The 13,682-nt window shown below is 39.8% G+C and overlaps 1 protein-coding gene across 1 annotated transcript; it reads right to left on the bottom strand.

The window, feature by feature from the left end:
- Positions 1-1,089: 1,089 nt before the first annotated feature.
- LOC306970864 (vascular endothelial zinc finger 1-like) lies at positions 1,090-12,512 on the bottom strand. Its single transcript, XM_079566898.1, has 5 exons — positions 12,391-12,512; positions 8,137-8,870; positions 5,799-5,868; positions 5,555-5,717; positions 1,090-3,216 (listed from the first exon to the last, which is right to left on the bottom strand). The coding sequence occupies exons 1-5, from the start codon at positions 12,421-12,423 to the stop codon at positions 2,882-2,884; spliced, it is 1,335 nt and encodes a 444-aa protein (XP_079423024.1). The 5' UTR covers positions 12,424-12,512; the 3' UTR covers positions 1,090-2,881.
- Between the last annotated feature and the right edge of the window lie 1,170 nt (positions 12,513-13,682).

The raw sequence follows: 13,682 nt of genomic DNA, 5'->3' as shown, positions 1-13,682 counted from the left end.
ACTATGAGAGAGAATAGAACCAGATGATGTTGAGTTTTCAATGTTTTCTGAATTCAAATTGAACATAGTCCTATTCAATTTGATTACCCATTAGAATACAACTGCAAACAAATAAATCTCACTTTACATATTTTATAAATGTTTATGGTCCATTTTAAATACATTTCTTATAACAAAGTTAATAATAACAGTTAAAATCTGTTTACCTCTTGTTGTGTCCTCTGTTTTCTTCCCTTTGTTCTGTGTTTCGTGCTGGAGCCAGATTGATATTCTTCAAAGTGCCCTTTTCAGTTTTTACCAGCTGTTAAATTATATAACTCAATAACTCATTGCATATAGTTAAAATATAAAAAAGGGGAAGATGATGAGAAGCTAGGTAGCAAAACAGCAATGCTCAGGCACTTGTCAGCTTACACACGACTGTGAGCTGAGGATAGCATGATCCTTTCCCTGGCCAGCACCCTCTTAAGCCGTTTAAACTGTTGTACTATTGGAGCGCCAAGACACCAGTACGTAGCATGGAGTTTACAGATTAAATTAGACTGTGGACAATCTTATTGTGTCCTCTTTGGTGACAAGGATTCCATCCTGCAACTCGTTAACATGTGAAAGCTACACCCCAATAAGCATTGAGACAACTTTTATGTGCCAGCAGTACAATAACTAACCAATATGATTCAACCAATAAATACCACATCAACTTTAGTTGAACTCTCAACTTCACCAACCTCCAACACCCCCCACGACCTTTCAGTCATGCATCACTATGGAAGGGTGTACTGTTTTCAATTAATAAGAGTAAAGAAAATTTAACTGCTGTTTTAATTCCAGTTGTGCTTGCACCTAGCCGAGATATTGCAATTTGCAGGCAATTAAGTTAACATGTTTATAGATGGTGCCATCTGCTGGAAAAGCTGAAAGTTGCAGGCATTGGAGGTGGACAGTTCTGTTCTGTGAAGCTGCTGTAAGTTTGCGATTACACTAACAATGCTAAATGTTGACTTATTGTTACCTATTCAATCAACTGTTGATATCAATGCTGTAAGCAGAGGTTATAAGAGTTCCTTTATTTAGACAACCCAAATAAAAGGCACATAACATTGCGCATGTTGATGTAATAATTTGACAAATGCACACGTTTAAAAATGTAGGAATGTTTGAACTTTCAGCTATTCAGAAAGCCTTGCCTCTTATATATACAAAATTACTGTTGTTATTGTTCTAATACAAAAGAGCTATAAAAAGAGGTTATTTCATTTTTCACATCTATCGTAACTACAATTTCCTTGGAACTAAAATAGTTTTATACAAAGATATACATTCAACTGCTTTCAGAAGGGTCCTATAATTTACCATATTGTTCTTAAAAATAAAGACATATTGAAATTCCTTAAGAGGTGTTTTATCACATTGTAGAAATTTGGCAAACATGATATAATAGTGTCTATGTAAATGTGTAAGAACATAAGCTATACTAACTTTTTTTTGTTTAAAAACAATCTAGGAAAAAAAAATGACATACATGCATATTGCATTTTAGCATAAAATTCAACTCAGAAGAGCTGCAACACTATCAAAATAACATGGCATTCAAAAAAAAATGTTGGTTCAACAGCTACAATGTTTGGGGTCATGCAACCTCAATCTCATCCCATTACTTTAATGGACACAAACTAGCATTTTTAGCCACAATTCATTCAGATCTCAGTCCAAAAACTATGTCATCAGAGACAATACATATGACAGTAGATCATTATTTGTATGGACGGTGTCTTTGTACTCTTCTTACTCTAGTTTGGTAAATTAGTTTAAAAAAAGCAAAAATACATTGTATGTCGTGTTTACGAACTTCCAAAATATAGGGCTTCGCCAAGAGTTTCCTAAGGGAAGGAAATTCTGGGGCCTATCACAGATTGATGATCTTTTTTTTTTTTTTAACAAAACAAAAAACAGTGTACAGAAAGGCAAAATTCAGTGGACCTTTCTAACAGTAACAGACTATAGACTTGATCTTCTACGTCCAGCCACAAGAGGGCCCTCAAGTGTTGCCTGTCTCACAGACTGATAATACTGCTGTTCTGCTCCAGTAGGATATGTTTTCAGTGCAAGACTCCATTATCACTTCATAATCAGCACTAGGCAAATAAAATAAACCGCTATGAGTCTGCAGAACGTAAAAAAAATATTTTGATTCTAAAGGTTGTTGAATCATGTCCACTTAAAAGACTAAAGTAACTTTAAAAATACAGTATCATGTCAACTTTACAAGTTAGTCACTGTACCTCAAGAGCATACCTACCATCTGAGGAAAAGAACTCTATAACACGGTCATAAAAATAATCTTCCATGCACGTGGAAGCTGCTCCCTTTTTCTAGACTACATTAAATAGCTGTTAGCAGGCTATATTTTAAAAAAGCATATAAAAATGACACCCAAATGCTTGATGACAGAGGGTTCCAGAGAATATGTAAAACATAAAAAAAAACACCTGTGTGTTTTATCTTTTATTGCTACAGTCCTGTCCTCTTCCCCTATTTCTGTCTTGCAAAAGCACATGGTTGTTTATAAGAAGCTCGAGGTTTTATCTCTCTTTCATCATGAAGAAAATCACAGTATAACTTTTCTAAAGGGCTACTCTAAAGTCACTCCTGATTCCAAGATAGATCCTACCCGATTTCTACTCAAGTGTTCTGCATCCCATGCCAGTCAACATCAACTAAGCAAGGACGAACTTGCACTACCGGAAGATCCCACTGGCTGCACAGCTGAAGGCGTTCACTTCAGCGTTTGATGAAGTAAACATTTTCTTCGAGGTGCAAACATTACGGAGTTTGTCGTTTCTCTTCTTTTCCCTTTCCCTGTGATAAAGCCACGTCTTTTCTACCAGGGCGGTGAGGAAGGCAAGACTTGGGACAGAAAGGACATGCTCTCCACAGGCCTCATGGCGATGTTGAGAGGACCGGTGATATTCATTGGCATCTGGGTTGTTATGGCAACGGGGTGCGCAATGTTCATGGGGGCGGAGGCGGGGATGTTGACGGACGCGATGTTGACCGGTCCAGTGATGGTCACAGGATGCTGGAGGCCCAATGGAGAAGTGATGTTGACAGTGTTGGTGCTAATGTTCATTTGGGCTGCGATGGTGACAGGGTTGTTGGTGGCGATGCCCCTGTTCATTGCTGTGGTGATGGGTGCAGACACGGTCACAGGGGGAGCTGAGGCAGAGTTACACATTTCATTACCGTCTGTACAAAGAATAAGTATACATCAACATTAAATCCCAATGTCTATGGTGTATGTTTCCATTACACAGTACTGGTCAAAAGTTTGGAAACATTTTGGATGTACCACCTTTATGTTATTTTCCACACTATTACTTTTACATTGTGGTAAAATCGAATGTGGTATTATAAAGGAAACAAAAAATTCCTCAAAATTGCCACCCTTTAATCATTTTCTCCATGAGCTTCATAAGGTTGTCTTATGAAATGGTTTTCAACAGTCCAGGGAAGTCAACACCATTTCTGGTGACTACATTGGGAAGCCCATTGAGAATGTGTCAAAAGTGTGTAAAGCAGTAATCAAAGCAAAAATCATTTTAAAGAATGCCTTCAGTGAGAATCTACAATGTAAAAGTGTTCCAAACCTTTGAACTGTACTGCATGTTGCAAGAAGAGGTAAGAATATGAAATTGAGTATATTCATTTGTGTGTTCTCAAACCGTGGATAGAACCAAGACTACCCTGAGTGCCACCTAACTGCAATAGGAAATAAAATATTTTTCACCTTTTCTGTGGAGTTTTTTGAGAAGTATTTGCACTGTACATTATGGACTAAATATCTGTGTAGGCGCTCAGTCGTGCTTCATCTTCTGTACTCTGTAGTTAAAGTGTAGAACGTTTCGGCTCTCATCCAAAAGGTTTTGTCAGCGACACTAAAGTTAAGTGGGCTGAGCTTAACTTACAGAAGATGACTCAAGAACCTTAATCGATTATAGACTAAAGAAATGAAATATTTCAGAGAATTTTTGGTTGTGATTTCTGTAATCCAGTTGAACATTTAGGTGGGTGTTTGTTATATTTACTCTCTTAGTTGTGACAACTGCTTTACATCCATCAATACATCCTCTTTCCTGTTTGCAAAATGTATTTATCTCCATGCTCCATGCATTTATGGATAATTTGTGGTATGTTTTCCATGATCTGGTGGCATCTTATTGTTTTTGTCCTATTGTAAATGATAAAGTGGTGCTGATGTCCGAGGAGGGTCCAATGGGCTCCTCCCTATACAGTCCACACCTCACACCTGTGTCTCGAAGGCTGAACTGCATTGGTGCATTTTTAATTCAAATAAGCCATGTGAAAATAAAGCCTTTTTCATTTTTAAATCGGAGTACCCTGGAGTTTTTTCCGTACTTCAATTAGAAGCAGAAGGAATCACCCACCGATCTCCAGTGAGCACCTGACTGATTTATTTGACCTTTTATTCACACCAAAAGGATCCAAGATGCACTCACTATTTTTTTCTTTAAAATGCCATTTTAATTAGTTATTTTAGACTCAGTTTAGCCCTAATTTAGGCCTGGTACAGTCGTAACATCAGTGTTGTTTTTGGCAGCCCTTTCAGTTTTAGTCTTAGTCTTTTGGACGAAAATGCTTTTAGTTTTAGTCACGTTTTAGTCAGATGAAAATTAAAAAGGTTTTCGTCTGTTTCATTATAAGAAGTTATAATTAATTTCGATAAGTCTTGGAAATTGGGAAAAATAATAGCTATCTATTGGCTTTCTATAGCTTTTGACAAACAGATTACACCACGATAGGCACTGGCAGAAGTGGTAGGCCTACTGTGAACAGTACTTTTCCCAAAAGCACCCGCTCTCCTCGTTCTCTGATCATCGCTTCTAGATTTTTTATTTTATTTTTATTTTTACCAACAGCGCTGTCTGCACTACCTCAACGTGCTTTCTGCGTTCATATGCCACGGTGTTGAAAACTGTCCTGAGAAAAAATAAAGTCCCTGTGACATGGATGTCAGACGTTCCGAGGAGGATGTACGCTAGCAGTGACCGCACACCACGGGGAGAGAGAGAGAAAGAGGCGCCGCTGCCCGGTTACACCGGCCGCATCATGAGCAGCACGGCGCCGCTCCGGATCACGTTTACCGGTGTGTTCTCTCACTCGGTGCACAAACTCTGTTTGTGAACGATCTGACGAAAACGTTCTCCCATTTTTGTCTCGTCTCATTGACATAAACTCGTAAACGTCTCGTCATGTTCTAGTCCCCAAAGAGCTAATTTTAGCTCGTCATCGTCATTAAAAAAAGGGGCGTCAACGAAAAGATATCGTTATTGTCTTCGTTGACGAAAACAACACTGCCTAACATAAACCTATTTTTGATCCGGTGGTGAGACAAACATCGCGGTTGTGGTACTTGGTCTGAAAGGTTTGAGAACCTCTGAATTTGTGGATGTGGAATGTATGTAGACTTCTAAAGTACAAATCTTATACTCCAAAGTAGTGATTATAGCTGAGGAGCGGTCACTCATGTGTTTACCTTTATTACAGGAGTTAAAGCTGGCCTGCCCGTGGGTCTTCAAATGGCTGGTGATGTAGGCGGCGCTCAGCATCTTTCCACAGATGCTACAGGTGACTTTGCCTTCATGTCTGATCATGTGTGATCGGAGTCGGTCTTTGGTGGCGAACGCAGAGGTACAGGCCTGCAGAGAAGAAGCCCTGGTTGGTCCATATTTTTGCACATCATGTCATGACGTACACTGATGCTGATACGAATGACTTACAGTTACTTGACATTTGAATGGCCTCTCTGTGGAATGCACATGCTTCACGTGGCAGCTCAAGTGGTCCGGCCTAGAATGATTAAAAAAATACAAGTAATCTTACATATCTTTTCTAACAGTAGGCCTATATAAGTCTAAAACGTTGTTTTGACACATTAACTAAGGTATGAACTTCACAGGTGTGGGATTTGTTGACATGCTTCGTTTTTCTTTTGTAAATCAGGGACCGTCTGCTTGTGCTTTATTTTCTCCGATCAATTGAGCGTGAATCAGTTTGACCTAGTTTGTGAAGAATGGCCCAGACTGAGATGAAGGCGAACACTCAGGATTACACCCCGGAAATGTAGACCACACTAAACTTGTTTAGATTTAGGTTATTTATTAGTAATTCGGGAGTATGTAGGTAATACAGTTAATTCAACTAAATTGACATGACAGAAGAGGATTGTCTAATGTATTGGGAAAAGTCTGGTTTAAGTAGTAGTACTTTTGTTTTGGTTCTGGTTGTTAGTTTGAAGAAGGGCTACACAATACGAGTAAACATTCGACATTCAATAATCATTTTTTGAAACCATTCATGTACAAACCAGGCCTGTCCCTGCTTAAGCACCAAAATCTGATGGGCTCGGACATAGCAAAGACCTGTGAAATTGCCTTTGTTCAAGTCTCATACAATTTTATATAACATACAATAAAATTACATTTCTAATATTTGCTTTAAAGCTTAAATCACACCAAATTTCATGTTAATCTGCAGTCGTGTGTACATTACAATCACCATGTGCAAACATCCATCTACCTCTTGACTTTTACAGTTATTTCTCTCCCACTCACCATATCTCCTTGGCACTGATCCACCCCTGTCCGGGTTGTAAACTCGTGAGCTGAATCATGTTAGTAATTTATATTAATTAATGGAGTGGAGAACGACAGCGGCAGCTGCTCTCAAACCGGAAAGTTTCCTACTGCTTTTTCCCCATTTTTTTTTTTTTTAAGTCAAAAGGAATCATATCAGTGGAGCTGAGAACCCGAATTTAACAAATTTTACTTTACTCATTTAAAGATTACTAGTAATGTTCAAAGCAAAATATTTTAGTGGCCAGTACTTAGAGAAATGTTGACCCTCACAATAGTTTTATTGTGGAGCTATTCCCCCCCCAAAAAAAAATACTGGTTTACTCTTCATTTAATAGAGAAGCAAACTGACTGCTATCTACACTGGTGAATTCATAAGTTGTACTTAAACACATAGTATAGTGTCATAAGCATCAGTTTATGACTTATTAAACTATTACTTGTTTCCTCCCTTCTGAAGTTTTGACCATTCGGATGACACTACACTGTAGAATCAGAGGGATGAGCTGCTGGAGTGACTCACTGCCCGTTGCCCAGTATGCATTCTCACTTCCAGTACGCTGATTAATCCTTAACCCACGTCACTCGGCTGGATGGAAGCCTAAAACTGCCGTACACATCACAGTACTAGTGTTGCAGCTTGTAATGGCTACTCAGCTTAAGTTATGCAGCACGACAAATCTATTCTAATTCACACAGATACTCTTGAATAAGACGCTTCGATGCTAAATATTTGTCTCGTACCCAGTGAATGTGACCGGGCCATTAGTGCACGGTTCAGCAAATTCCCTGGGGAAAAAGACGCTGTGACGTGCTGGTGGGAAGCGCAAAGTGACAAGCGACGCCTCCCCCCTCCTCTGGGAGACCATCACTGGCTCCCCCTTATCTGCGACTAAAAACATGTGGCCACGACGGTGTGGGGGTCAATTCTCTTAAGTGCGTAGTAGAAAATAAAAAATATAGTGTTGAATTTTTTTGGCATGTTGGTACGTAGTACTGTATTTTATTTGTTTATTTTTAATCCATGAAAATACGCTATACTCACTGAACAAGGAATGCAACTGCCAGAGGATGAAATTGTCATCGTGCAACTCGTCGTGATCATAACTTATTAAATTAAACCAAATTTGAGCCCCATGTTTCTTGTTTACAATACTATGTCATTTGTTATCACTGTTTTGAAGTAGAAATAGAAGTTGCAATGTAGCTTTTATGTCACGTCACATCTTAATCTCCAGTGTTCTTGTACTTTCTAACACGGCATTACTAAGACATCTTATTTAAAACTATCAAAATGATGTGATATCCAGTCCAGAATGATGAACATACAAACTGCGGCCTAACAAAAAACTACTATGTAGAATAATGCACGAAAACATTAAAGGGATTTTAGTATTCATTTTCCTCCAACCACCACATCATTAATAAAAATTAACAATAGCTTTGTTTTTGCGTTGAATATAAAGAGAGGCAATTAGCTCACCTGGAGAAGCCTTTTCCACACACTGAGCACACATAGGGCTTGTGCACACCCCCGTCGTGTGAGCGCACGTGGTACGTCATGCGGTCTTTTCTTTTGAAGCGCTGCTGGCATATGGGGCACTCAAATGGCTTCTCGTCTGAATGGGACAACTTGTGCCGGTTTAGATGGTACACGTCGCGGAAGGCTTTTCCGCACATCTCACAGCCATGGTTCTTCTTCACAGGCTTTGGCGGTTTCTTCACCACATTCTGGTGTTGCATGTTGCCCATGGAGGAAGGCGTCATGATGCTAGTACCTGAGGACACTGAGGTGGTTGCTGTGGACAGGATTCCCGCTACAGTAGAGATGTATGATGGGTTGCCATTGTTCTCCCGAGACATGGAGATCATAGGTACCATTGTGGGCGCCGTCTGGGGCTCCTTTTTTGGCCGCGACACCATCTTGATGCCTGTGTGACTGGACTCATGGCGTCGCAGGTGGTAGCTGTCCCGAAAGACTTTGTTGCAGTAGCTGCACACAAACGGTGTCTTTCCTTTATGTTCCTTCTTTATGACAGGCACTGGAGGCCGCACTCCGCCACCGGTCACATTATTGGCTGCACTGGAAGGAGGCTTCTGCTCTATTTGGATGGGAAGGACAGGTTTCTGGTCAATAGGTTCAGACCCGGCGTTAAGAAGTGGCAGTAGGCTGTTCTGTACCACCTGGTGCTGGTGGTGGAGTGCTTCATTGGCCTGCTGAAAGAACGTAAACACACATAAGTAACATTATACAAGTATTGAGTTTAATGCATGTCTGAAAATAGATCATTCAATAAATGCAACTGAAAGAAGAGGAGTGCAGCAAGACAAGACTGTTAATGACAGCTGTGCCATCATACACAACTCGTATACCCTATCTGACAGGTCCTTGAAAACAACCATTAGTGAGATGCAATAATATCCAACACAGGAGGAAGTGCTTTCATTACCAAAGAACAAGACAGGCAGTCATCAGGGTACTACCAAAGCTGAAGAGTTCACATATGCCAGGTGACAAATGATCCCATCATGACGCTGCGGATTCATCATGTGACTGCCAAGTAAGCATACCAAAAAAGACGCACAGTGGAGGGCATTTAGCAGCCCCTCCAAACAAGCCCATTGGCCGAGTGAACAGGCAAAACTGAAAATGAAAAAAACAGAGCAATGTCTGTTTACTATCCTTATTAGCTCTGAAATGGTATAGGTGCACACAACACAAGGGATTGAACATGTAAAGCTGGTGCAATTTATCGTTTGTCTACAAATGGACGCAAAGTAATGCATGACCTTTCTCTTTGAGGTGCAATCACCCATTGAAGAAGGCCAGTCTAGAGCAGGAGAGGCAAAAACAGAGGCAAGGGCCAGAAAAGAAAAATGACCGGCACAATGTCCTCCTTATGTCATCCAGTCTATTGTGGAGGACACAAATCTGAGCAGTGATGCAGTCTGGCCTCAGCAGGGGATCTTTGTATGCTCATCTTCTTTGATTTGGCTCATCTATTCATTAGACTACTGGGACATTGTTTATCTAGCTACCATAAAGCTAAACTAGTTGGCATACCCTCACAGACAGTGCAACTACAGAAACACTACACTTACCAGAGCATGTCTGCACACCTGTGTGTTTGCAACCTTTACAGATTTGCAGCGATGATGCCAGCATTAGACCATCCAGAACCATGACACACTCAGGAGGCTTTGTGTTTGTGGCATAGCTCCTGGTCCACTAGTGTGAGCCTTATGAGCAGCAGTCGACCCAGATCCAATACAGATGAGTGCAGCGTGTAAGATGGTGTGCCTGCCTTCACGCAGCGCTAGACACATTTTGACACAAATGTGCTCCAACGAGTGACGGCGCTTTCACATAAACGGAGGGAGTGGCTCAATAAAGGCACAGGCCATTTTAATTGAAGTAATACGGTCACCTTTAATTATTTTAGCCAATACTCCTGTCAAGCTGTCTGTTTCAAATTGTATTTGACGCATAGGAAAGATTAGGAACACTTCACAACACGTTTTACTTTAAAAATCAAATGGAAAAAGATACAGAAAATTTTTGAATCCACTAAAATATTGACAGTTTGACACAACAGTAGATGACAAGAAACCCTGGAGATATACATAGACTAAATCCACCACAAACAACTTTACAGCCAAGCAAACTCTGAGCAGGGCATAATTCAAAACAGCGACACTAATCCATTCAAACAGCCTTTACCACCTCTTGTTATGTAAATCAAAAGCAGTGTGTTACACAGCTGCATATCAATTTTCATCAAACAAAATGAGAGCAAGTTTTATACCTTTAAAACAATATTTTGTGGATAGAATCACAATTTGAAGGATCAATGGCGGCTGAGTGGTTAGCGCTCTTGCTTAACAGGAAGAAGGTTCAATCTTGGGTTATTGGGTTTCCCATAAAAACCCAAAACAACAGCAACAACAACAGGTTAATTCTCCAGCCAGGGGATTCTAACCATTAGCCTGTCTCGACATGTGGAGATGGGTCACTGGGCGCAGCGAGTGAATGCCCACTGCTCCTCACAGGTTGCCCTGGCGGCATCAAAGGAGGAGTACACATTTTTGTAAACAATGACAAATTATATGGTGACTAATAAGAACTTTGCTAAATTGAAAGTGAGAAACCGCAAAACGAAAGACTAAAAAGTCAACAACACAAAACATATCACCAAGAACGGAAAACTTAGTCTGATCGGCTATTTGCATGACTTAAGGCTTAACGTATAAAACAAGACTAACAAAGTAACAGTGTGAGGTACATAATGCATGCAGGGCTCGGCTCAGTGCCAGCTGCTGCACAACAAACCACTATCCATCTGCCTTTTTCAAACACAGAGCTAAAAAGATGAGGGGGAAAAACAAAAAATCTAAAAATGAAACTAATAAACACAAATCATAAAACAGTGGGAATGGAGATGCCTGATGTCAACAACTAGAGATAGGCTAATAATAATGAATAGAAAATGTATTAACAGCATAAGGCACTCATTTTGGGAATAATGATGTCACATTGATTCATTGCTCTTTCCTGATGTTTACAGTGCCTCAGCTAGGCAGACCATTGCGCTTGTGTCAACTCTGGTACTAAATAAAAGGCAGGGCTGCATTTTGTGAAAGAATTCATTAGAATATTACAATCCATTGTTAAATAATCCCAGACATCACACATATAATTTTATAAATTTAAAAAAATCAGAGCAACTGACTGGAGATAGTAGCCATGTAGCCATGTCCCTATGGCTACACCAACATGTAAAATTAAGATGAAACTTTAGGAGCACTTTAGCATAGCCGTACTGAAATTGATGTTCTCGTAAAGTAAAGAGCATGATGTAATTAGCTTAATAACAATACGCCCAAGTGGTCTGTCATTAAAGTATGGACTAATGGCAGATAGCCTATCCATTTCTGCAGCGACCCTCACTTTTACGCACAAAACTGGATTGCGTAATCTGGTTCAAACACACTCGTTCCTGGATATTAGCTGATGTGTTTTATATATTTCTTTATTATTGGGGCTATTTTAATAAACAGCAAGCACTACTCCAGAGTTTAAGTGGAGGTTCGCAAAAAACGACTCTACAGATTAAGAGCCTCGCCCAAATTAAATCAAATCAGCTAATGAGAAGCCTAAAACCAAGAACCGGCTGAGACAAGCGGAAAGTTCACTTGGTGATCGGATATAAACGGCAGAGATTTACTAAATGATGAATGTATTAACGCGACGGTAAAATACCACATATACCGTCGTGTCTACGCGTGGTTTTAGTCACATGTTTTAAAGTAGATCAAAGCAACCAAACCTTTTGAGTCTGAGCAAAAAACAGACCAGTCTCGATTGTAACGGTGCAGCAGCAGTGGCGTTCCCTACAAATGGTCCCGCATGTTTTGCTGGCTTAGACTTAGCAAACAAAGTTCATAGCGGAGAAACGCGGCCGTGTTTTCACGCTAAATTAGTTTTTTATAAAGATGCAGCAAATCACACACATTTCTTCAGAGTGGTTCTTGATAATAACATTTTTTTTTTGTTCTAGCGTCATTCCCAAGTCTCACAGCTGGAAGCCAGGATTCATTTACCATTGTTTTGCCTGGTTTCTATTCTTTACACAAAATCCTTCAAAAATCACAGAATTTGCTGTGAATGTAAATCTATTGGGGGTATTTACGGTTGGTTTGGACAATTATTTATTCCCTCCTCGAGCAATCAACTTACTTGAAAGAGAAACGTACTCCAGCTCGGCTCCATTTCCACTCTTACTAATTCTGTAGGGAAGCCTAGTGGAGAAGCCTACAACAAAGCAACCAAACATGGCAGCTGAGACAACTTCCGGTAACCTCGCGGACTGAACCACTTTACACACATGGCAGGGGTGATTTCACATGAATGTCCTGCCACGTAAATATTTATCATTCCCATTTAGATATTTTCACATATTTACTAAATCATTTTACAACATTATTTTACAAAAACAATGAAAAAAACGTTTAGGGAATTTATCAATTAAATGTGTATTAAAGGATTTGTAATCACCCCTGTAAATGTGTTTTCCTGAATCTGCAATTGGGTTGTTGGACGGTGCCTTGTCGCATGTGTCTCGATGTGGGGTATTCATTGATTTTCTGGGTTTATTGAAATACCCTCCAAAACATTTACTTATAAACTATATTTAAAAAAAAAACATGTTCATTTTCCCTTCCCCCCGATTCCCCCCCCCCCCCCGTTTTTTTTACTAACCCTCCATAAGGGGCTATTAGTAAAATTCTCCCGCTCAAGACCATGGATCTATTACATTATCTCCAGACAGTCCGACTCCTCATAAAAGAGCCACAGTGAAGAGTATAGGCTACACCAGTAAAACTTGAACGATATCTCCCTCAGCATTGAAGTCATGCAACTTTTGCAATGTGGTGTTCCCAATGTAATGAAAGATGGAGAGCATTAATCAAAGGCCATAGGCCATCTTGCTAATGCTATAAGAGAAGCAGCTATATGTGTGACCAAGATTTATGGACATATCCATGTGACAACAGCAATATCAAACAAATAACAAAGTGCAATAAACGGTCAAATAAGTTTTTGTCAGTACTTTCAGAACATCTTGGTGTTCTGTGAAGTTTCTAATGTTCCATTATAGAGCTATTAGGCTGCCTAACTCACTGTGTTCAATCAACGAAAGCTGTGTTTGTTGAAGTAAAAAGTTAACTGATGCAGCTCTCATATGCACCTGACTGTTGTTGTTGAGGGAAAACACCAGGAGAGGTCACTGCTGTCTATTTCACACTGGTGCTGCATTAAAGTGCTTAAGGAATTGTCTCTCATTTTACCAAAATACGCGACAAAATTTGAAAAATGATAATAACCCTTTTTTGTTCAACACAATGTGTTTCTTTTTATTTGTATTACTTGAAAATCCAATCCTTGCGCAAAAAACGTTCTTGTTTTCGGGTACTGTTGTTTAAACTGTCAAAATCGAGAAATTTCCGGTAAGCTCATCAATGCATCAC

The sequence above is a fragment of the Gobius niger genome (assembly GCF_951799975.1).
Source record: "Gobius niger genome assembly, chromosome: 11".
In the NCBI taxonomy this organism is placed as follows: Eukaryota; Metazoa; Chordata; class Actinopteri; order Gobiiformes; family Gobiidae; genus Gobius; species Gobius niger.
This window is presented reverse-complemented; position numbering and strand designations above follow the sequence as displayed.

Excerpts from the sequence above, each read along its gene's own strand:
- LOC306970864 (XM_079566898.1), bottom strand. The coding sequence starts at position 12,423 with ATGGAGCCGAGCTGGAGTACGTTTCTCTTTCAA. Across the intron at positions 8,871-12,390 it reads GGAGTACGTTTCTCTTTCAA|CAGGCCAATGAAGCACTCCA; the intron begins GTAAGTTGATTG and ends ACGTTCTTTCAG. Across the intron at positions 5,869-8,136 it reads TGTGGAAAAGGCTTCTCCAG|GCCGGACCACTTGAGCTGCC; the intron begins GTGAGCTAATTG and ends TAATCATTCTAG.